This window comes from Neovison vison, chromosome 4, assembly GCF_020171115.1.
Source record: "Neovison vison isolate M4711 chromosome 4, ASM_NN_V1, whole genome shotgun sequence".
Lineage (NCBI taxonomy): Eukaryota > Metazoa > Chordata > Mammalia > Carnivora > Mustelidae > Neogale > Neogale vison.
In genome coordinates, this window is record NC_058094.1 from 187,329,844 (window position 1) to 187,355,183 (window position 25,340).

The 25,340-nt window shown below is 43.5% G+C and overlaps 2 protein-coding genes across 4 annotated transcripts in view; one reads left to right on the forward strand and one right to left on the reverse strand.

Annotated features, from left to right (window-relative positions):
• The window catches only part of LOC122904969 (retinitis pigmentosa 9 protein-like), a 31,397-nt gene extending 17,384 nt beyond the window's left edge, over positions 1–14,013 (reverse strand). For both annotated transcript variants that reach the window (XM_044246342.1, XM_044246343.1), the window contains exons 1-5: positions 13,862–14,013; positions 9,588–9,618; positions 8,326–8,455; positions 3,239–3,330; positions 338–399 (exon numbers count right to left, since the gene is read on the reverse strand). In XM_044246342.1, the coding sequence (XP_044102277.1) occupies positions 338–399; positions 3,239–3,330; positions 8,326–8,455; positions 9,588–9,618; positions 13,862–14,013 (467 nt within the window). The remainder of the gene's footprint in view (positions 1–337; positions 400–3,238; positions 3,331–8,325; positions 8,456–9,587; positions 9,619–13,861) is intronic.
• A 4,112-nt stretch (positions 14,014–18,125) lies between these two features.
• FKBP9 (FKBP prolyl isomerase 9) overlaps positions 18,126–25,340 on the forward strand; it is a 39,989-nt gene continuing 32,774 nt past the window's right edge. Inside the window, exon 1 of one of the 2 annotated variants that reach the window (XR_006384293.1) lies at positions 18,126–18,481. Coding sequence is in view for 1 of the 2 variants with exons in the window: in XM_044246337.1 (XP_044102272.1) it covers positions 18,255–18,481 (227 nt within the window). In the remaining variant the exon portion in view is untranslated. The remainder of the gene's footprint in view (positions 18,482–25,340) is intronic. The other variant, XM_044246337.1, reaches the window with a different exon arrangement.

Below are 25,340 nucleotides of genomic sequence, written 5' to 3' on the forward strand. Positions count from 1 at the left end.
ACTGAGCCACCAAGGCGCCCCTCTAAGGATAATTTTTAAGAATAGCTCAGCTCTGTAAAGACATGGAGAAGATAAATTAAGTTACAACTGTCAACATCAACTATCAGGTGTGAGCAGGCAGGACCAAGTCCACTGCTTTAAGCTAACCCAAGCGGAATGAAGCTGGCCTACAGGTTCCCTACCCACTGGCCTTTCCTGTGATGACTCCTGCCTTCCAAATAGTTCACAGTTGAAGTACCATAATTACCAAACCACTCATCTAATACTAGAACGGTTGTTTCCAACTTTATATAATTTCAGACTTTAGGGGGTATTGTTAGCACCGGGGCCATCTCACCTTACATCCTTTTCATGTCTTTTATTCTCTCGTATGATGTCATACGTGGGACCTTCATGTGCCTTGAGGATGAGAAAAGGTTAAGGTTGCGTTAGGTTCCATGCATTATCAGTTAAATAAAAATTAAATCCATATTTGACTGAAACTATTTTTTTTTCCTATTTGGTATAATTTTATATTTAACATGTTCTAATCCTCCCTAAGGGTTATTATCACTGCAAACCTGCTGAGGGCTGTGACAAAGGACTTTCTAATTAGAAAAATATAGATTATAATTGAAATATCCTTTATAAGAACATAAAGAACATAAGAACATACTTCTCCCTCTCCCACTCCCCCTGCTTGTATTCTCTCTCTTGCTGTCTCTCTCTGTCAAATAAATAAATGAAATCTTTAAAAAAAAACAAACAAGTGGGGCACCTGGGTGGCTCAGTTGGTTAAGTATCCAACCCTAAATCTAAAAAAAAAAAAAAAGAAAAAAAAATCTCAGCTTAGGTATTGATCTCGAGGTTGAGTGTTCAAGCCCTGCAAGACAAACTAAAACCCACTGGGGCATTTGGGTGGCTCAGTCAGTTGGTTTCTGCTCAGGTCATGATCTCATGGGTTATGAGATTGAACCCCACATTGGGCTCCGCACTCAGTAGGGAGTATGCGTGAAAATTTTCCCCTATCCCTCCCCCAACTTGTGTGCACATGTACACACACTCTCTTTCTCTCTCTTGAAGTAAATAATCTTTTAAAAAGACCCTATTACCTCCTTTCCTGGGGAGGTACTATTAACATTTGATCTCTTTCTTTCAATCATTATTAGTAATTTATGAAAAACTATAATTCTCTTATATACACAACTCTATTGTTTTTCACTTATGTCTTTGTATTTTCCCATGACATTACGTCTTTTTTTTTAAGATTTCATTTATTTATTTGAGAGTGAGAGAGAAAGCACAAGCAGGGTGTAGGGAGAAGCAGACTCCCCAGTGAGCAGGCAGCTAGATGTGGGGCTAGATTTCAGGACCCTGGGATCATATCTGAGCTGAAGGCAGATGCTTAACCAACTGAGCCACCCAGGTGCCTGACATTATGTCCTCTAAAACATAATTCCTGCGGTACCTGGCTGGCTCAGTCAATAAAGTGTGCAACTCTTGATTTCAGGGTTGTGAGTTCCAGCCCCTGGCTGGGTGTAGATTACTTAAAAATAAAATCTCAAAATATGTAAATAGTAATTTCTAATGACTAAGTAATCTGCATTTACAGAAATTTATGTTGATATGTTGGACTATTAAGTTTACCATTTTTCTTTTGTTTCCATTGTTTTAATCATAAATTGTAAGAATTATCCTTATATATACATATCCTTATTCATAAACAGTTATGTACATATTGATTTTTCTCTTATATCCTTAAATTTCTTAAATGGGAATTCTGAGCCAAAAAAAATACAATTATCTTCAAAGTTTTTGAGATTTATCACCAAACTGTATTTTACATAGTATCTATAAAAACTGGCATTCCACCTAGGTTATTAAATAATTTCAGATTATTAAATAATTATTAAATAATTAATATTCAATAAATTCAGATAATTAAAGCCATAATGTTTTAAATGTCTTTTTTTAAAAAGAGTTTATTTATTTGAGAAAGAGAGAGAGAGCATGAGCTGGGGGAGGGGCAGAAGGAAAGGGAGAAGCAGACTCTCCGCTGAGCAGGGAGACTGATGTGAGGCTCAATTCCAGGATCCTGGGATCACGATCTGAGCTGAAGGCAGATGCTTAACAAACTGAGCCACCCCGTTGCCCCACAATATTTTTTTTAAAAGATTTTATTTATGTATTTGACAGACAGAGATCATAAGGAGGCAGAGAGGAGGAGGACACCGAGCAGAGAGCCTGATGCGGGGCTCGATCCCAGAACCCCAGGACCATGACCCAAGCTGAAGGCAGAGGCTTTACACTACTGAGCCACCCAGGCACCCCTCCCCACAATGTTTTGTTTTTTTTTTTAATTTGTATTATTTATTTGACAGACAAAGATCACAAGTAGGCAGAGAGGTAGGCAGAGAGAGAGGAGGAAGCAGGCTCACTGCCGAGCAGAGAGCCCAATGTGGGACTCGATCCCAGGACTCTGGGATCATGACCTGAGCTGAAGGCAGAGGCTTTAACCCACTGAGCCACCCAGGTGCCCCTCCCCACAATGTTTTAAATGTCTTAAAAACTTTAGTGAATGTTGGCCCCAGTTTGATATATGCTGATAATCTCAGTATATTAGACATTATTAAAATAAAGTAAGGGAATGATATACTATTTTACTGTCAACTGAAGAGCATATACAATTTATATAACACTTCTAGCTTATAATTTATTTATTTAAATTAAATTTAATTTGTTTATTTGACAGAGATCACAAGCAGGCAGAGAGAGAGAGAGGGAAGCAGGCTCCCTGCCAAGCAGAGAGCCCAATGCAGGGCTTGATCCCAGGACCCTGAGATCATGACCTGAGCCGAAGGCAGAGGCTCAACCCACTGAGCCACCCAGGTGCCCTTCTAGCTTATAACTTAAAGACATCTAGTCTTTAAAGACTGGGAAATGAAAACCCTCATGAAAATTCATGAAACATGAGTTTTTATATAAGTTAAAACAAGTGATTGAGTAATTAACAAAGTCTGCTTTAGAAAAAGAATCATTCCCAAAGTATAAACAAATAACACTTTAATAAAAAGTTAGTTTTTTGTTAACTGACACACAAATGTAATTTAATAAGAGATGTAGTCAACACCAGATACTCTGGCGAAAAAGCTTCTGCGAATGTATTTTACGTGAACTTCCAGTTCACTGATTACTGCCTGTTTCATTAATATCCACTATTTCTGGGAAATGTAAATTGACAAGGTTGGGTTCTACTTACTACTCTGAACTGTTCTAACTTCTGGTTGCCTTTGATAAAAAAAGGGCATTCTTTGTCGCCTGTTCGGTGACCATACTGTTTACACCGCCAACCTAAAAACAAAGGAAAAAGGGAAATATGTCTGTAAGATAACAATTTCATTTAATCAAGATGAAGTATCAGTAGATCGTCTTAAAGTTTTTCTTCATTAAACTCCAATTCTAAAAGCAAATGCAATGAGTGGATAAACCATGTAAGATCCTAGGAAATAAAGGGAAACTAACTGCTTCCCCAAATAATCTTTATTCATGTAGCTTTAGGAATAAATATCACCTCACCAGATAGGTATTAAGTAATCCAATGTAAAAGTACTATAGAGTGAAATTGTTTTTAGGCTGTAGCTTATAGTATTTTTCAAAGGGGAGGTCTCTTCTATTCATCAAGAGACTCTTGATTCTCATTTACATTTTTAGACACTAGAGCAAATAGCTTCTTTCTCTGATTGAGTAAATAACTACAAAAAAAATCCCTCACCTGTAATTAAAACAAATCAGAAATTATCTTACAATGTTAATTCCATTAGCACTCTAATAGAGCCTCATCTGCTGAACAGGTGAACCTGTCCTTTGTAAAAAGGTTTATTATTAGAAGACGGCCCTGATGAGGAACTGGGAGGAGGCATAATAAGAAAATGCACACACACATTCCTGGGCAAAAGAGGGAAACACATACCTTCATGGAATTTCAGTGACTACAGACTTGGCATCAGGCATTGATGTGGGAAAAATGAAGTGGTGAAAAAAGCAGGAATGGGTGAGATCCTTGTTACTTCCCTCACCTGTTTTCATCCTCTCAAAACCATCTGGATTTGAGGCAATCAGGAAGTCATATGAGTGGTAAGCTAAGTGAGACCCTGTTTTTGGACATTAAGGAACTCCAACCAAGGAAGTTAGGAAGCAAGAAACAGGAGTAAGATCAGCCAGGTTTGCTCCGTGCTGACAGGTACTCAAAGTATGAAGTGAAAGAGAAGGGATATTCCCTTTTAATTTTGAGGGTTGGATACAGGAAACCATTAAAAAAGAATGAAATCTGGAGATTCTTTGTTGATTGCCTCTGAACTGTCCCTGTCTTTAACTCCCCAGACATTTAAAGTTCAGGAAAGAAGGATTATACTCCTTCAGGGATGCCTGGGTGGCTCAGTTGGTTAAGCAGCTGCCTTCGGCTCAGGTCATGATCCCAGCGTCCTGGGATCGAGTCCCACACCGGGCTCCTTGCTCGGCAGGGAGCCTGCTTCTGCCTCTGCCTGCCATTCTGTCTGCCTGTGCTCGCTCGCTCTCCCTCTCTCTCTCTGACAAATAAATAAAAAAAAAAAAAAGAAGGATTATACTCCTTCAAATCAAAGTTCTTGGTGTTCAGAATTCTGTTACTGTTAAAGGAAAGGTGATTCTTGTTATTCAAAATGCAGTCATGGGCAAGTAAAATCAGCAACACACGGGAGACTGTTAGAAATGCATAGTGTTAGACCCATCCCAGAAATGCGGAAACACACAAGAATTTTAAGATTAGTTGGTGATTCATAGACATATTAAAGTTTGAGAACCACTGTTCTAGATAACACCACAATCAGTAAAATCAATGAAAGGATGTACATGTACGTGTGTCTTTTATCCCATTTGGGATGAGTCAAAATTTTGTGGGGCCTGAGTTTAAATTATGGTGGGGGTTCTTTAGGGAAAAAAAATATCTTGCCTTGGCAAATTTCACAAAATTATATGACCATATCAACACATCATTATGTCCCCTGCAGGCCCTTGAAAATTAGAAGTGAGTAAAACTGGCTCTGGTCCCAATCCAGACACTTATTTTCCAAGTCAATGCAAATAACGATAAAATGGTAGTTGAAATGGAGGCACGTGAGTGGTACAGTTTGTTAAGCATCTGACTCTTGGTTTTGGCTCAGGTCATGAGCTCATGTGTTGTAAAATCAAGCCCTGGGTAGGGCTCTGGGCTAGCAGGTAGTCTGCTTCAAGATTTTATCCTTCTGCCCCTCTCTTCCCCCACTTAACCATGCTCATTCCCATTCTCTAAAATAAATAATGTGAGTAACCACCTCATAAAACAGAGCAGTGGTTTTCAAACTTTAAAAAAAAAACAAAAAACCACAAACCTGTAGATTTCCAAGTAAAGATGACAAACTAAACACATCTTTACTTGCTTTAATTCTCTTCCTGACATCCCATAAAAATGACAATGAAGAAGATTCTTTTCAAAAGGAACAAGCCAGGAAGCACTTCAAGAATGCCCAAGTGACAACCTCTATAAAAGCACTGGAAATAGTTGTAAACTTGCCCAAATCAACTTATTTGAAACTCTAGAAATTAACCAAAGGTTTGCCACAATCTGAGGAGCATTCATTCAAGAAAAGCTAGTGAAGTTTGGTAAGAACAGCAGGATTTCTGGCATTTTAACCAGACCTACTCCCAGCCCTCTCTCCTGATCTCCATAATAATCTTAAAAACCAACAGCCTTGCAACCATGACAGCTATGAAAAGCAAGAGTCCTCAACCCTCAAGGGGGTAAGACCAGGTTACGAGCCCCCCAAAAAACCCTAATCCCAGAGCACAGAGCCACACTGACAGCATGTTGTTGCTATGTAACCAGTCATTCGGCTCTTCCTAGAGCCCAATCCCTCAGGATATTTGTTGAAAACAACCACCTGGAATTGTTTAACATCACAGTTGCCAATGGCTGTGATATCATTTGATAAACAGGAACCCAGCTAAAAATGTAAAAGATCTGGGGAGTGGGATGTCCATAGAGGGCTTTCAAAAATTCTGACACAATCCTGGGAAGCTAGAAGGCTGTGTCCATGTGCCAACATCTGTTACATTCTGTTTTTTTGATTAGTACTCATCCTAATGGGTATGAGGTGATATTTCGCTATAGATTTGATTTGTATTTCCTTAATGATTACTGATACTGAGAATCGTTTCATGAGCTTACTGGATATCTATATGCCTTCTTTAGAGAAAGAAATGTCTATTCAAGTCCTTTACCAAATTTTAATCAGATTGTCTCTTCATTGTTTTTAGGAGTTCTCTATATATTATAGATATAATCCTTTATGAGATATGATTTGCAAATATTTTCTCCCATTCTGAAAGCTGCCTTTTTACTCTATTGATAATGTTTTTATTCACAAAATTTTGAAGTCAAATTTGTCCCTTTTTTTGGTTGTTGCTTGTACCTTTGGTGTTTGATCCAAGAAATCACTGCCAAATCCAATTTTGTACAGCTTTGCCCTATGTTTTCTTCTAAGAGACTTTATAGTTTTAGGTCTTACACTTGTCTTTGATCCACTTAAGGTTAAATTTTGTATATGGTATCAGATAAGGGTCCAACTCATTCTTTTGCATGGGAATAACTATTCTTTTTTTTTTTTTTTTTTTTAAGAAAGACTGTCCTTTCCCCATTTAATGGTCTTGGCTCCAGCATAACAAGAGATCATAACAAAAAAGATGACTCAACATACAGGAAACAGAAGATTCAACAGAGGAAAGAAGCTAAGGGAAACTTAGCTTGACACCAAGACACTAAGATGGTGTCTTAATTCAGGGTCCCCCTAACACAAAATAGGAATTTATTTTCTCACAGTGCTGGACACTGGAAATCTCCAATTTGGATGCCAACAAGATTGTTTTCTCATGATTACTCTACTACTTGTAGACAGCTGTGTCCTCTCATAGCGTGTCCTCACACTGGAGACAGTAAGCTCTCTGGTCTCTTCTTAAGAGGGACTAATCACATCATCGGAGGCATCCTCATCACTCATCTAATCCTATTCACTACCCAAAGACCCCATCTCCAAATACCATCCCACTGGGGATTAGGGCTTCAACATATGAATTTGTACAGGGACGCAAACATTCAATTCAAAACCCAAAGTGAAGGGAGATCTCTGGATGACAAGCATGGGAGCAACCATTGTCAGAGGATGAAATTAACAGAATGCTTTAAGCATGTGAAGGTCTTAAGACTGAACCTTTAGAACAACTGGAGTAAAAATCAGTACATGGAAGCCAAAAACAATAACAGAATAAAACAAAACGCACACATGCACACACAAATACCAAAAAACAAGACAACCATTAATCCAGGGGAAAGGAGGGAAGTCTTCAGGATGCATGAAATGAAAAGTAATCAGTTTACTATATGATTCAGCTCTGGATATTATCATAATGAAATAAAAATCGAAGACTTATCTAACCAAAATTATGAAAAAACCATTTTGGGAAGATGTGATATAATAAGGGTAGATGTGTGTGGTAAGACCAGGAGAGAGCTAAATGCTCATCTTCCATTGTACAATGTCAACAAATAACACCTAAATCTGAAAAATCAATAAATATGTGATCTTAGACATATGAAGATAAATATCAAAATAACCAAGTAAAAAAAAACTATAAATGGAAATGGAGAAAAAGAGACTGGAAACTATTTTAATTATGTGTATGAAGAATCTTTGGACAAACAAATGTCTTTAAAAGGTAGCAGTACCCTTTCTTCAAATACCATCTTATGCTAGATGAAAAGTGTTGTGGCCCTGGTGGGGTGGGGGTATGCATGAACAACACACCGTTGTGGACCCACCCTCTGGGCTCACAGCTCTTTTCAGGTTACATGGTTGAAACTTTAACACCACTGATGCGGGGGTGTGGTGGTGAATGATGATGCAAGACCCAAAAGAGACCTGCCTTTCAATACATCCCTTGTCTTTCCTGGCATTTCTACTACGGAATATCCTTTTTGTTACTGGAGTATTGCCGAAGAGTGAACTCCAAAGGCAGCTATGGTCCTGTGGCGACCACTGACTGCCCTTGGAGTTAGAAGCTCCGGAGTTAAAGCTCTCCTCTACCTCTTACCTCAGACTACTAACACATATGCAGATCGGCTTCCTTAACTATAAAACAGAGATTATGCCTTGACTTAACAGGGCTGCGGTGAGAACAAATTAAATAGCAACAACAAAAAAGTAAACACGCTTTGTAAATCGTGGTGTATAACTTGCGTGTACAGAAGAGTGTTACTTGCAACTCTCCTGTACTCACACTGCATAACTTTGACTTCTTTCCCCAGTGGCATCCAAAGTCCTTTCGTTGGTGCATGAGCCAGAAATTCCCTGGCATGTTCATTGCCTGGTACATCTGGTATACAGTCTTCTGGCTTAGTCTCATCTTCCTGAAAAATGAAACAGCATGTACACGACATGGCAAAAACGCCCAGGAATTCTCTCCTACCTGCTTCAGAACACAGCACTGCCTGGCTTTCTCATGGGCTAGACATGCCCATGTCATCCTAAGCCACCCTCTCAAGTACTAGAAAGAAAGACAAATTATACCTGACAGAAAAAAACAGAAATAAATGTACCAGAAGAACTATGTCATGAAAATGATTAAACATGATATTACTAGTATCGTTCACTTAAGAATGATTTGTGAGCTCCAAATCCTGATTCTAGATCACAAAAATTAGATTCAGATCACAAATTTTTCTGCTACCTTAAAGGCCTTGTGGAATAAAGCAAAGTACAGAATTAAACAAGATTTTCTAAAATAATAAAAATAACATGTTAAACTAAAAACAATTATTATCCCTTGGAAACCACTGTTACATTTTATAATCTCATATCTGCTGTATTTAAGAAGTGTGTTTTACCACCAAATAACTTCGTTACACAACTAAGGTGCTTTTTTTTTTTTAACCATCTGATTGTTTTCAGTTCCCATGAATATTAAATTTAAAATGGAAGAAGGTTTTGTAACAATCTTTTCTTTTCATTGAATGTGAGCAAGCAGAAAGCTGTTCTGGCCTCCACCGAGCCCTCTAGGTCTTCCTTCTGCAGAGAGACTGAACTCTAGGGCCAGGTGCTGCCAGGGGTGGAGGTGGACAGGGGGGTGTCCTGCACTAGGGGCTGGACCAGGAGACCTTCCAGTTTCCCCAGAGACTACTGTTCTCTGAGCTAATGATACTCAGAAAACCAGCAGCAAGTCAGAGAAGGAGCACAGCTGTGAGAAGATGGAGCCACAGCGAGAGAGAGGGAGGGAGAAGGGGTCTGATCACTGAGGAACATGTGGGCCTGCCACTGTTTCTTAGGGAACAGACACATGGTTGGTTACATTTCTACAAAGGCACAGGCTGCACACAGAAAGCCCAAAGTGTATGAACCGACTGGCATCTGCAGGAAGAAGCAGGGTTCCATAAAAGGACGTTCAAAATCACATGCAACAAGTTTTCATAACAAGTTACTGAGCCTGAGCACGGAGTCAAATATGTCTAAGAGGATGACCAAAGGCACAAACTTCACACTGACCTTGATAAGCCCAGGAGGAGGTTTTTCATAACTAGAAATGAAAAGAAAAAAAATCATCAATCATGTTAACAGGAATGTAACACATTTTAGTGAGCAAAAAGCAACTGCAGGCCAAAATAAAAAGGATATTTTTAGTAAAACCTTAAAAGTACATTAAATCGAAAGCAGTTAATAAAATATACCCAGCAGTCAGATATCCCATATAAATAAACTGATGCTACACCACATCCTGCAGAGATCCAGAGCTGAAATTCACTGAGGTAATAACTAGGTGTCGGAGCACAGTGACTTTATTGTTGAAGAAGAGAAAGCAGGAGATCGCAGGGGAAATGTCCAAGAAGACCTGTGAGCTAATCATGATTCCAAACTATCACAGCTCTCAGGTTATTTACCTAGCAAAACATCCACTTACTCAACACTGAAGAGGTGTATGGGGGAGGAGGTTAAGAAGTCTTTTCTAACTTGGTTGGGGGCAGCATGAGCAGGGGAGGCAGGAGGGCCTGTTGGAAGGGAAGGAAATGGAGTTGATCTGTCCTAGAGGCTTCCTCTCCCATTTCCCTGCAGCTCCTGGTTCAAATCCTGCCCACCACCCTGCCTGATGTGAGCCATCTGCTCCTCAGCTCTCTGACAGCCTTGCTGGACCCAGGGTCCAGGACCCTTGCCCAGTGCCTGATGACAGGCAGCATGCAGCAAGAATGCTGCTAGAGTAAGCAGGGAATGGACTTTTCCTTTGAGCTCTCAGACCACCCCCGCCAAGGGAACATATACAACATGCCTATGCAACCAATTCATTTTCACTTCCCATTACTCTGCCAGAATTGCCCCAAAAGGCTTCTGGACTCCAAATCTGGATAATTAGTACGAAACGCTCATGTTCACTTTTCAGTGCTGACCCATTTCTAGCTAGAACATACACCACGTGGGTGTTTATTTGGCTTTTAACTGTGAATGCGTATGGGACCATGAAGGAAAATAAGAATGAAAAAAAGAAACGTGATAACCAAACATCCTGGGTCCATTTAGCACCCCCACAAAGAACATTTTACTGAGGACATCTGGGCATAGCAGCTGGCTTAAAATTGTGAAAAAAGATTCTAGAAACTTGGAAATGTGAGAGATTCAACATTGCTGCACCCAGATGGTGAAGCAAGGGTGAGTAATTAGGTGATCTATAATGAACAGATTTACATTTATGAACAGATACACATCAATAAATCTTTAAAAAGTGAATTATATATTGACATGGGGCAAGCTCCATAATAGTTTAAATTAAAAAAAAAAAAGTGGGGGGAGGAGATATGGAACAAAACAATGTATTTGGTGAGCTTCTATTTGTGTGCATGGGAAGAAAGAGACTATATATGGCCACACAGATACATACCTTTTAGGTACCTCTAAAGGACAGCAAAGAAACTAATTACATGCTTGCCCCTAGGGAAAGGAACTAAGGATAATAAATGGAAGAGATCTTTGTTTTTCATTCTATTCAAATCTACATGCATTAACTTGCAAAATGCTTTTTAATTGCAAAAGAAAATGAAATCAGTGGTAACTACATTACAGCTCTGTCTGTATAAACACAGGTTAATATATTTCTGAAAGAAAAACTAAGGTAACTTGGGACTAAGAAAGAAAAATGGAGCCAAAAATATGCTATTAAGAGTTCGTATCTGGGGGCACCTGGGTGGCTCAGTGGGTTGGGCTGCTGCCTTTGGCTCAGGTCATGATCTCCCATCCCGGGATCCAGTCCCGCATCGGGCTCTCTGCTCAGCGGGGAGCCTGCTTCCTCCTCTCTCTCTCTCTGCCTGCCTCTCTGCCTACTTGTGATCTCTCTCTGTCAAATAAATAAATAAATAAAATCTTTAAAAAAAAAATAAGAGTTCATATCTGCTATAGAGTTATACATGCTAGATTTCTGTTTTAATAATCAATGCTATTTCTGTAATAGTTTGAGGAATATAACTTCCATTCTAGCCCTAACTTGATATTTTCCTACTAGAAAAAAGGAGCAGGTACAATAAGCAAAACTAAATTTGATATTCAGGTAGTATTAAAGATTCCATATAAAAGCTTACTCCTTGTAGAAGTAATCAAATATTGTGCTAGGCATGTTGTTAGGTACTAGAAGGGAGAACTAAGGGCATAAGGATATAACTAGTTAAATCCAAAAAACATATAAAATGAAAACTGCTCTCAGGATACCTGGGTGGCTCAGTTGGTTAGGCATCTGCCTTCGACTCAGATCATGATCCCAGGGTCCTTGCTCAGCAGGGGCCCTGCTTCTTTTTCTGCCTGCTGCCCTCCCCAGCCCCGCTTGTGCATGTACACACACACTCTCTCTCTGACAGATAAAATAAAATAAACTGCTCTCAGAAATGACAATACATCTTTATAATTGTCCTGATACAAGGAAATAATCTAACTTCTTGGAGTAGGTAGAATTCTAGCAAGAGAATTTTTCAGTTTTAAATCAGTGTTAATGTGAATCCTGCAGAAGGAAAGTGAGGCAGGGTAGAAACCTCATGGGCTTTGGAGGTAAAAACCTTTAGTTTGAATTATGATTTATTCTCACTGTATACTTTGGGCAACTGACTTATCCCACACACTTCACAATGCTGGCTTCAGTCCTTTGCTGAAGACAAGTCCATGCTCTCAAGAACCTTATAAGGCACCTCCGGACTGGAGCACTAGCATCACAGAGGCCAAGATGTGGGGCAACAGAGGTGGAAGAAAACAGCTTGGCAGGGAGTAAATAACAAATGCCATGAGTCTCTAATCTGGAGTTTTTCTGAGCTGAGGAGGATCTGCCCCATGAAGACTACATAGTAAACAACTAGGCATGAATAGATTTAGCTTCTTAGGTGTGGTACAGTGATTTTCCAAAGCAAATGCTTAAAATATTTTCCAACACAACATGGTGACATAATCTAGGAGAACAATGGAAATCTGCACAAATTGGAGAAATGATATAGTTCATCTGCAGCCATTCATTTAAAATACTGATGCCATGGCTTATGCACAGAGACCAAAGGGAGTTTGGTAGTAGTCTATGAATCCAATAATCCAGTAATACATCCTATGAGCCACAGGAGTTGTACAAAAACAACATATGGCCAATTAAACAGAAATCCAAATTCCTGAAAAATATGTAATTGTTATTGCCAAGATGAAAAGGAGTGTGATGGAACTACACATTGTGAAATCTTTAGCAATCACATTCCCTAAAAAATCCCATTTACAACTGTTTTCACAAATATAAAGGAAGGTAGTTGATGGCTCAAGGGTCACACTGAAAAGAGCAGGCCAGCCTCCAACAGTGCAATGCATTTTGTGTCAAAGCTCCCAGGTTAATTATAAAGAATCTGAGTCCTTTGCGGACTATTCCTTACATCATCATCTTAGCTTAGGTAATGCAAGTGCCTGAAACAGAATCGAAGTATGTATGGAAGAACTCCGTGAGCACCAATCTTACAAGTCTGCCAGCTAACTACAGAAAGACAGAATCACAGAAAAGAACCGGAAGGTCATGACTCCACCTCCCACCTGAGGTTTCAGTTCTCCTTTCCAATCCGCCCTCCTCCCGCGGCTTCCAGACTCTCTCCCTGATCCCGCTGGAGCTGGGGGCGCACCGCGCCCCTTTCGGTCCGGCCATGCTGACCAGCAACCCCAGGAGACTCTGGTCCTAATTCTTTTGGCTGAGCTGGAATTGGCCTCTTTGTAGCCCCCACCCTTCTTGCTGGTAAAAGCCCTCAGGACTAAAGAGAACAAGTCTCCACTCTTCCGTCTTTGGGATCTTTAGGGACAGGTCCGTCACCCCATTCTCCAGCCCTCCCCTCCCCACCGCACTAACGGTAGAGGACGGCGTGTTCTCTTCCTTCTCAGCGGCAGATGAAGAGAATGGGGGGTTTATCCGGTGCCCGGCGGGCCCCGTGAACCGATCACCCTGAAAGGGCAGGACGGCAGCGCTCACCGCACCTGCCGCGTGTTCAGTCCCCAATTCCCCACCCAGCGACCACGGAGTGCCGCACGGTCCTCAGCTCCATGCAGAGCCGCGGCCGCACGATCTCGGGCGGGGAATAAAGCCCGAGCTCCCCTGCAGGGCCAGGCCGCTCGGCTCGCCGGGGGAACGGCCCTTCCCTCCCCGCGGAGGCGCGACTGCAAGTCCGGGCGCCAGCGCCGCACGGGTCCCCGGGAATCCAGCCTCCCGCGCCCCCGCGGCGCCGGCTCACCGCGACCCAGCGCCTCTCGGAGGAGCGGGGGCGGCGGGAACTCACAAGGACTCCAGGTGCTTGAGCTGCTGCAGCTGCTGCGCGTCGTGCCGCCGCCGCTTCTGCTCCCGGCGCCGCTGCAGCTCCTGCTCGGCCGGCTCCCGCGGCCGCCGCACACCCCCGGCCCCTGCATCGTCGCGGCCCGGCCGGGACAACATCGCGGCCCGCCCGGCGAGGTGGCCCGGCGGCGCCCCTCAGGCGGCTCAGGCGGCGAAGACGGCGCTTCCTTCACGCCGCGGCCTGCCGCCCCGCAGCGCCCCCTCCTGCCGCCCGCCCGAGTAGAGCCCGTTGTCCCCGCCGAAGCCTCGTGGTCCCCACCTCCCGTCAGGCCTCCCCGCCGCCTCCCGTGTAGTGGCCCTAAGTCCGCGCTGGGAGCTCCCGGCCCCAGCCGCTAGGCCGACCGGGATCGGAGCGCGCCCCCTGGCGGCGGCCGCGAGCGGGGCGGTGGAGGCCTGCGGGACAGCCGGGGAGCCCCGCCCCCTCGCGCGCGCCCCTCCCCTAGGAGCACCTGGGGACCCGAATCCGGAGGCTTTGCAGCCCCCCTGGCTAGACACTGGCTGTGCTACTTGGTGCTGGGATTCACCCAGCATTGAAGAAAGCGAGACACCTCAGAGAAATTCTCTGATTTTCCAGCGCTTGGTTAAGACAGAGCCAGCCTGCTGTCTATCTTGACAAGGTTTGGGTGCTGCACGGAAGGCTGTAGACACTGAGCGCTTTTTATGCGCTCGTCATTGAGCTGAGCCAGTAAGAAAAGTTGATTTAATCTTTAAAAACTTACTAAGCGTTGTTATTACCCGTATGTATTACCCTTCTTTTATAGATAAAGAGGCCGAGAGAGTTAAATAACATGCCCAAGGATGTCGCAGTATAAGTCATGTTGCCAGGCTGCGAATTGTTAAAAGTGCTTAACTAGGTTGTATTTTGTAAATGCATCTGATATGTGAAGTTCCGCTCAGTATTTTAGCTTTAACATAATGGAGGAAACCACAAAGGAAGCAAAAGTAACAGGATAGGGAATATTCCCCTCAAATGTGGCATTCTGTATGTAATACTTAAAATATGGGGCGCCTGGGTGGTTCAGTGGGTTAGGCCGCTGCCTTCGGCTCAGGTCATGATCTTGGAGTCCTGGGATCGAGCCCCACATCGGGCTCTCTGCTCAGTGGGGAGCTTGCTTCCCTCTCTCCCTCTCTGCCTGCCTCTCTGCCTACTTGTGATCTCTACCTGTCAAATAAATAAATAAATAAATAAAATCTTAAAAAAAAAAATACTTTCCCTAAGGAAGTTCTTACATTATATATATATATATATATATATATATATATATATGGACCTCCTTCATATTTATTAGAAAAAATCCAAATGAACCAACACACAAAGGCTATGAACAGAAACACGTGTTACACTGACGTGTCCCAGAGCTTGGAAATCTGGTTTCCCTTTGAAAGGGAACTGTTGCATGAACTAATCCAGTTGTTGCGCCAATAAGTGGCCTGTAAATATCTTGCAAGATGTTTTCATCTAGTCAAGGAGAATATAGTCTAAGGAAGATATGATTGAGAAACAGAAAATGTGACTTAATTGTATTACAGAAACAAGATTGTCTATATAATCTAAAAAAGGAGAACCAGGGAAAAATATAGATGGTGTTTGTCTAGCATTGTCTGCTGAAGACACAAATTATATAAACACACGAGTGTTCTGAACACTAGAGAAATATGCACCATTGAGAATGAGGCATAAATTTGACCAACCCTAGCCCCATCTTTTCTTCTTTAATTGAAGTGTAGTTGACATACAGCATTAGTTTCAGGTGTACAACATAACGATTCAACATTTATATACATTAAGAAATGTTTACCTTGATATGTGTAGTTACCATCTGTCACCATGCAAAGTTACGACAATATGATTGACTATATTCCCTGTGATGCATTTTTCTTCCTTGTGACTTATTTATTTTATAGCTGGAAGTTTGTGCCTCTTAATCCCCTTCACCTATCTCACACATCCCCCCCCACCCCTGTAGCATCCACCAATTTGTTCTCTATGAAACTGTTTCTATTGCTTTGTTTTTTCTTCTAGTTTCCACATGTTAATGAAATCATGGTATTGTCTTTTTCTGTCTGACTTATTGCACTTCGCATAATACCTTCTATGCCCATTCATGTCAAAAATGGCAAGATTTCATTCCTTTTTATGGCTGAATAATATTTCAATTCTTTATCCATTCATCAATGGATGGACACAGGTTGTTTCCATATCTTGGTTGTAGTAAATAATGCTGCAAATTTTGGCCCCATCTTAAAGGAAATACCTTTCAAGACTCACCAGCCTCTGTGCTGATTCCATTCTCACCCAGCACCAACCTGAAAGTGTATTATACCAGATCCTAATATGAGGAGAGTGCTGTTTTTCTCAGATCTGAGTAATGGGGTGAGTGGAACGGTGGGTCTCCTCCGGTAAATTAGTAACTTGACATTGCAATTTGTAATCTAATATCTTATGACTTTAGTTATTGTGGCAAATGGCATTATCCAAGTCCCCTGCAATAATATCTCTCATTTGTTTTCTACAAATGATCTTGATACTCCTCCCATAGAGAGTTGGGCTCTATGCCTCTTTCCTTGAATCTAGACCAACCTTAGTGATTTTATTGTAACCAGTAGAAAGTAATGGACAGTTACTTTCATTACTAGGAAGTGATGCCTCATTATTTTTAAGATTAGATCAGAAAAGATGATATAGTTTCCACATCGTTCTCTTGAAATATTTCCTCCTAAAGCCTTCAGGAATGTAAGCTGTTCCATTGCCCTGAAGCCACCATACTGTGAGGAAGCCCAAATTAACTCATGAGGAGAAATCACATGAAGAAACCTTGAGATTCAATAAACAGAGGGATGCCTGGCCAGACTCCAGTGCCTAACCACCCCAAACCCAAGTTGGACGACTCCACAATGCAAATCTAAGTAAATAAATCTAAGTAAGTAAATCTAAGGGTCTCAGATCAACCAAGCTGAACCAGAATCGTTCCTCCCATTCTCAAAAGGCTTTGTTGTTGACCAAGCTATGCCCCTAAAGTAAAAGAAAAGAAGGAAGAAAGAAGAAGGAAAAGATAAAAGGGGGGGGGAACCAGATGTTCTCCAACCAAAACCAGTGACCTTATAGCAAGCCATCAAATAATCTGAAAACCTTAGGATATACTTCTACGCAGTAACCAGGTGAGTTGGGTTTCTCTCACTTGCAATTTTAAGAATCTCGACCAGCAATTCTTTCTACCTATGGGTCCTGTCCCGTGCTATAATAAAAACGCCTTTCTGCATAAAAACAAACAAATTTGCTCACATTTTATTATTTTTGTAGTTATATTTATAAATTAGATTGGTGCCCAGTTTTTCTCTCTCTCTCTCTCCCCGTGTTTGCCAGGTTTTAGTATAGGGATAGTTTGCTTCCCAGAAAAGCTGAGAAAGCCTTGGTGATTTGCTTTCATTAGTTCAAGATTTTAATAAATAAGAGCAACCAATTCTAAGCTAAGAATTCGTTTAAGTACTCAAAAGAATTTCTTGGGGTTTCTGGATCTTTACTGTGAAGTCCTACCTAGCTTAGTCACGTGTGTGGGACCATGCACAATCTTTGCTATTACTTTGCTATTAAGTACTAGCTCACAGTCCATCCGCTAATGGCTTGGGGAACAGTCACAGTAACTTAAACCCCTCTCTGGAAAGCTATCAGGGGAGTTTCAGAATACACGCCTCTCCCTTTCTCTTTAAGTATTATCCTGAAAACAAAAACAAAAAACAAAAACCCCCTGAAGAATGTAGAATTCATTCTTGCAACTAAGTTAAAAAAACATAATAATCTAAGTTTCCCTCCCTACTCAAAGCAGCCAGCAGTAATTCGACCCGCGGCCACGTAGGAGCCTCTGGTGGCGCTAAATCTGGAGAGTCTCCAGGGACAGGCGGAGGCCGGCCACTTGGCCTGGTTGGTAAACGCTTTTCCTTTTTCAACTTTGGGCCGAAGCCCCGTCCCGAGGAGTTCACGATTTCTCCCTCGAGGACAGGTTCCCTCTGAAGCTGCCAGCCGGCTTCCCCTGGCGGGCCCGCTCGCTAAGCAGGGCTGGGCAGGGCAGGGCCGGGCAGGGCCCGGGCGGCGCGGGGCGAGGCAGGCCAGCCCAGGCGCGCGGCTGCGGCTCCTCCCCTCGCTGGATGTGGCCGGGGGGTGGGGGGCGGGGGGTGAGAGAGGGGGTGGCGGCTGCCGCCCGGGGAGGGCCGGCAGTCTTTTCCACGTTTGCAAACGCCGCGGCGCGCCCAGCTCCGACCCTCGCCGCCCGAGTTCCGCACGCCCTTGCCGGCTCCACGTCGCGCCCCGCGCCCGCCCCTCGCTGCTCTCCTCGACGCCCCTGATGGCGTTCAGGACCCGGGGCTGGCGACCCCCGCCGCCGCCGCTGCTGCTGCTACTGCTCTGGGTGACGGGGCAGGCGGCGCCGGTGGCAGGCCTGGGCCTCGACACGGAGCTGCAGATCGAGCGGCGCTTCGTGCCCGACGAGTGCCCGCGCACCGTGCGCAGCGGCGACTTCGTGCGTTACCACTACGTGGGGACATTCCCCGACGGCCAGAAGTTCGACTCCAGGTACCGCGCCCCAGACGCCCGGCCGGGCCTCTGAGGCAGCAGCGCCCGCTCTCCCGCTTCTCTCTCTCCGGACAGGCCTTTCCCTCCCGACGGACCTCCCCCGGCTCCGCCCCGCGAATCCCGCGCTCCTCCTCCTCCTCCTTCTCCTCCTCTCCCCCTTCTCCCCAAAAGCCCAGCGACCCTAAACCTCTCCGCGGTGGGGTGAGCCTACCGAGCCTTACGCTTCCCTGGTCCGCCGGCCTGGTCCTGGAGTTTGGGATAGGACCTGGCGCAGAGAGCCTGGAACTTCCTGTCCTTCCGGCGGATTCACGCAACGTGAAATGGGTGTAAAGTGGCCCCTCTGCAAATAGACCTCCACCCCAAGAGTAAATGTTGATGTCTGTCTGCCACCTCCCTTTCCTGGCCTTTAGACAGACAGGCTCGTTGAATCAGATGATGCGTCTCACTGTAGATGATGATGGTGGTGGTAATGGTGACGATGAGCTGGTGATAGCAGCCGTTAACATTTATGGAGCTATTACAATGTGCCAGGATAGTTCTAAGTGCTTTCTGTACAATGAACTCATTCATTTCTCACAACAGATCTTTTAGGTGGGGACTATTATTTTACCAGTGAGGTCACTTGAGGCCACTGAGGCTAAGAAACTTGATTAAATGGAATCCGACTGAAAACCCTGACAGTCCAAGTTCAGGGTCTGTGCTCGAAGGTACTACTGCCCTTCATATTTGGCCACTGGGTGTGGGCAGGTCCCTCAGCTTTGCCCTGGGGCCTTGAACCATGCAGAGGATTCCCCCCCTCATCTCTGACCTGAGATCGCAGTACTTGTTCCCAACTTGTTCGCAGCTTCTCTCCAGTGGAGCTTTAGGGTTAAGAGACCTTTTCCTCCAACCTACAGTCCGCTCTCCTACCCAAGGCTTTGTTACAAACCCAGGTCTGTGCCTGCACTTCTCTCAGTGAATCACCAGCCTAGGCAAAGAGAACAATTTGTTGAGCCTCTGCCCTAGGCTGTGCAGGCTCATTCCATAAGTCATCTTTTAAAAAGTACTTATAGCCTCTCTTGCCTTTTTTGGAATTTCGGACAATGAATATACAAAAGCAGTTTAGCATGCAAACTGGTACATAGGCAAATGCTTAAAAATGGTCCTTTTTTCTGTTGTTTCAGTAGTTTCTTTTTATTTTTAACAACTTTACTGAGATATAATTCACATACCATACAATTCACCCATTTAAAGCATACGATTTGGTGGTTTTTTATATTCATAGATTTGTGCAGCCATCACCGCTGTCTAATTCTAGAACATTCTCATCACTCCAAAAAAGAAAGGCTGGACCCATTAGGTCACCTCCCCCACCCCAGCCCTAGGCAAACACTGATCTACTTTCTATCTCTATATGGAATCCTATAATTTGTAGTGATTTGTATCTGGCTTCTTTCAGCATAATATTTTCAGGGTTCATCCATGTTGTAGCATGTACCAGTACCCCATTCCTTTTTAATGGTGTGTAACATTCCATGGTATGACTGTACGTATATTGTTTATCCATTCATCAGTTGTGGGTCATTTGTATTGCTTATACTTTTTGGCCAATGAACATTTGTGTGTAGGGTTTTGTGTGGATATGTGCTTTTCTTTCCTTTGGATCTATACCCAGGAGTAGACTTGCTGGGTCCTATGGTGACTGGGTAACTTTTTGAGGAACTGCCAAACTGTTTTCCAATGCAGCTTCATCATTTTATACTCCCATTGACAATGGATGAGTGGTCCTAGTTCTCCACATTCTCCCCCAACAACTGCGATTTTCTTTTTTATTCTCGCTTTCCTAGGGGATATGAAGTGGTATCTCACTGTGCTTTTGGTTCACATTTCCCTAATGACTAATGATGCTGAGCATCTTTTTATATGTTAGTTGGCCATTTGTATATCTTCTTTCATCTGCTTCTTTAGTTAGAAGATAATGAAGAAATTCCTGCTCGTGCTGATGGTAATTAATAATTCCCACTAGAACAAGTTGTGTGGTACTTTTCCTCTCGCTAGTCATGGCAACCACTGTGAGGCAGTGTGGGACAATGGAAGATATTAGAAGGAGGCACTACCATCCAATCAACAAATGTGTGTGTGGTGTCTTCCCCCGAAGACAGTGTCCTTCACTGTCCTACAGCTTGTAGTCCGGGCCATGGTGTCGTATGATATATACAGAAAGAATAATAGCATACACTTTTGTCTGTCATGTAGAGTTCACACAGTTCTTACCATATACCTTTCAATGTATGAATTCATTTAATCTCAAAGAAATTCATTAACCTCACAAGACAATGAAGTAGGTACCTTGACAACAAATGAAGAAACGGAGGCTTGGAAAGTTCAAGTAATTTGCCAAGGGTCTTGGCTACTATGTCGCAGAGTGAGGTTTTGAACTTGAGCGGCGTAGGGCCAGACTCTGTTGTCTGTGGTCCATAGTTCATGCATATATATAATGAAAGAAGGGCAAGGAACTATGGAAATACACAGAAAACTCAAACCGTGTGTTGCATGGGGTTGGTGAGAGAGAGAGCGTGGTCAGGATGAAATTCCAAGATTGCAAGGCTAAGACCTGAAGATGATTAAAATGGACCAGGGCTGGGGCACCTGGGTGACACTTGGTTTTGGCTCAAGTCCTGATCTCAGTCAGGGTCATGGGATGGAGCCCCACTTCACTCAGCATGGAGTTGGCCTGAGATTTTTTTCTCTCTCTCTCTCCCTCTGCCCTTCTCGCTCATGCTCTTCCTGTCTCTCTAAATAAATACATAAATCTTAAAAAAAAAAAAAAAAAAGTGACCAGAGCTGAGCTGAGGGGTGAGGGCTGTAGAGGGAAGAAAGGATGTGGCTGGTGGAGGGTAGAGCCAATACGGAGGCCTGGTGGTGGGCAGTGGGAGTGTTGTTTCAGGGTCTGTGAAAGCTCTTCTCTACAGCCTGAGTTTGGAGTGAGAGTTGGGGAGTGGCCGATAGGGAAAAAAGAGGCCAGAGGAGGCTGGAGAGGAAGGCTGGGCCCAACTCTGAGGATCTTTTTTGCCTGGCTATGGAATTTGGACTTTGTCTAGGACAGTGGAAAGCCATTGAAGGATTTTAATCAGGGGCGTGAGAGATCAAACTTTTCTGTGGCTGCAGTGTGGAGAGTGGGGTGGAAAGGGCAGGATACACAGTAGGTGTTCCACCAGTGTGGGTTTTTCTCTAGGGCCTCCATTTTTGGGGAATTTATGAAGCATTAAGGCACAAGTTTGCCATTCCTGCCCAAAAAGCTTAGGGGAGGATAAATCTAAGGTATTTTGGGTTCTGGGTGCTGATTTGGAGGTTTTGCTCAGAAGAAAATAGCCGTCACCCTGACCAGAGCCATAAGCCACAAAGGGCTCCTCTTTTCATAGAGCTTTCTTCCTGCATCTCTGCCTGGCACTTGGGAGCAGTTAATATCTTTTCAGCTTATGAGCATTTGCACTTGCCAAGAGGCCCAGCCCTTGGCAATGGAGCCTCTGTGGGCTTGTTAATATGCTTCTGTGGCTGCTGCTTCAGACCGAAGAAGACAGTAGCTCCCAGGCTACAGTTTCCAGGAGGCTCCTGCTCACCCTCTCCAGCTCTTGCGAGCTCCTTGTCAGCCACTCCTGATTGAGCTTTTTTAGGAGTTCCATAGCCTTCTTAGCAATAAGGGTGAGGGGGATGGCCTCTTTGCTCTGATTTCCTTCCAGCGACTGAAATTTATTAAGTTCCTGTTATCTTTAACAGGCAAAGCCATAATCTGGTCAGTTCCTTCACAGCCTCCAGGCTTGTTTGCAGACCCCTCAAGGTCCTGAGGCTCAGTAAACATTTTTCTGTGCCTACTGCATGCCCTGTTGGGTGGGATGCTCTCATACGATGGTGTTCAAACTCTGCACGCATCACAGTCAGCTGGAGAACTTGTTCTACCCAGCTTCTGAATCAGAAGGTCTGGGTGGGGCCTGAGAATTTATTTGCATTTCTAAGTTCCCAGGTGATGCTTTTGCTACCGGACTGAGGACCACACTTTGAGAACTATTGCTCTAAAAGAATCAAAGACTTATTAACAGAGGTCTGCTTAATTTTATATATTTATTCATTCAACAAATATTTTTTGAGTATCTACTGTTAGCACCTGGTGGGTATTGAGGGAAGGGGGGTTAAGCCTCGCCCCTTCTGCAGGATTGGTTCTGAGAAGAGCCAGGGAGCTGGGCGCAGTACAGATGGCGTCAAGCTGGACCGGAGAAGTTAAGCAGTGTTGAGGAAACTGGTCAGGTCATGACAAGGTTCACTTAGGGAGCCTTTAAAGTGTGAATCAGAATAGCGGCCCTCCTATGGAAAAGCCAGGTGATGAATGGGAAGTTACTGTTTGTGTGTTAGCCCAGTGTGGGTCTACTGACTGTAGGAAAAGAGCCTAACATCCAGGCAGGAGGTTTCTCAAGAAACTAAGATTTCTTGAGGCCATGCACCCACAGAGGCACCTGAGTGGCTTGGTCAGTTAACATCCGACTCCTGGTTTTACCTCAGCTCATGATCTCATGGGTCATAAGATGTAGTCCTCCAGTTGCTTGAGATTTCCGCCCCCCTCCTCCCGCCCCCCTCCTCCTGCCCCCCTGCTTGCACTTGCCCTCTCTCTCAAATAAATACATACATAAATAAAAATATTAAAGCCTCCTGTTTTTAAAGAACAAGGAAACACCCTGTGAAGACTTAAAGTCATTGCTTTTAATTTTCATTTGTGGGTCATTGTGAGCAACGGTGCATTTACAGTGATTATTTAATTTGGCTAGATTTTACTGGCTGAGAAGTTGTGTAGAATAAGATTTATAGAGATCTAATATTTTAACTTGTGCAGTTGCTGAAAAAAAAATCTACAATAGCCGTGGAATGATTTCACTTGGCTCTGCAAAGTTTTCCTCTTAATGATATTTTAACGTGCCACCTGCTTGCTTTTCAGGGTCTGATCCTCTGTGGAGGCGAGAATGGATGTGCTCTTTCTTGTTTCCCACCTCTTCACTCTTACTCCTTCCTCTCTTCTCCCTCACCTTCTCTCTCTTCCTGTATTACAGTGTCCTTCATTTTCCCATCTGTTAGCGGATAGACACTTTGCCAATTCATTAAAGGCTCGTCTTTTTCCCCTGCCATGGCTCCTTAGCAGCTGGTGGAAGTGGCCGTTTGGGGGAAATAATGTTGGGCAAACATTATTCTGGGTCTGGGAAGCCCAGAGTCACCTTTGAGAGCATGTGGTCTGGGGAGAGAGTTGGGAGGCAGAAAAGTCAGGTTTTTCAAGTCTGCAGGTGGGCTCAGGCTCAGCGGTAGAATTCAGCCAGGGGAGGGTGTTGAATCTTACCTGGGTGATCTCAGAGCAAGGCTAACAGCTAGGAGGCGACTTTCTGCTTTTGTGCATTTCATGCATGTTTCAGCCCCGCTCATGGATGGCTCTGGCAGGACCACAGTCCTCCTGTCCGGCTGGTCCCAAGTGAGCCAGTCATCTGAGCTGGCCTGAGATTGGGCCAACTTTCAGGCACCCAAAACATGGTTCTCATGCCCAGTGGGCTGGCTTTTTATTTTCTTGCTTCCCTCCTGTTATGAATTCTCAAAATATGGCAGTCTCTTTAACGCTCAAAAAAGGAATTCAGTCTCATGTATATCATCGTGAATAGAGTCAATGATACTGTACTACATACTTGAAATTTAAGTCTACCTTATTTATACTTGAAATTTACTAACAGGGTAAATCTTTTTTTTTTTTTAAGAGTTTATTTTTTTATTTGACAGACAGAGATCACAAGTAGGCAGAGAGGCAGGCAGAGAGTGAGGGGGAAGCAGGTTCCCCACTGAGCAGAGAGCCCAATGGAGGGCTCGATTGAGGACCCTGGGATCATGACCTGAGCCAAAGGCAGAGGCTTTAAACCACTGAGCCACCCAGGTACCTCTAAAAGGGTAAATCTTAAGTGTTCTTACCAGGAAAAAAGAAAGACAGTGGTAACTAAGGGAGGATATGCTAATCAGCTTGATTGTGGTGATATTTCACACTGTTTACATATATCAAAACATCAAATCATACACTTTAAACAGATGTAATTTTTAAAAAAGACTTCATTTATTTATTTGACAGACAGATCACAAGTAGGCAGAGAGTCAGGCAGAGAGAGGGGGGGAAGCAGGCTCCCCGCTGAGCAGAGAGCCCATTGTGGGGCTCTATCCCAGGACCCTGAGATCATGACCTGAGCCAAAGGCAGAGGCTTTAACCCACTGAGCCACCCAGGCACCTCTAAACAGATGTAATTTTTATTTGCCAATTATATCTCAATAAAATGGGGGAAACGTATCATATTCAGCATTTATTTGTCTGAACTGATTCTAAAATTGGCATATAGAGCAAGCTGACATGTCCTCTCCTAGCTGAGCAGGACTTCAGTTCTAACGCAGGGCAGTTTTCTCTTCCTTCTGTAATGGCCATTGTTTCTTCGTTTCTGATCCAACATCAAAATAATCTCAGCCACAAGTAGTATAAGCTTATGTAAGTTCTTGTCAAAGTTTTAAAATTAATTTAATTTTTAAATGATGTATCCTGTATTACTTTTATATATAAGTTTTAAAAATCAGGTGAGTAATTCCATAAAGCTTAGAACTGTACTTGCCCAGCTGCCAGGAGAAGGGGCTTGGAGTGGGGTATAGCTGTTTTGGATGCAGACTTTCAAGCTCCAGGCTTCCTTCCCTCTGTGCTGCCACCTTCCACTTTGTACCTCTGCAGACTGGGGAGGCACAGGCTCCACCCTTGGCCAGGTCCCCTTCTGTTTCTTTCCTACAACAGCAGATCCTACCCTTTAGTTCCCATTCTGTCTTCTAA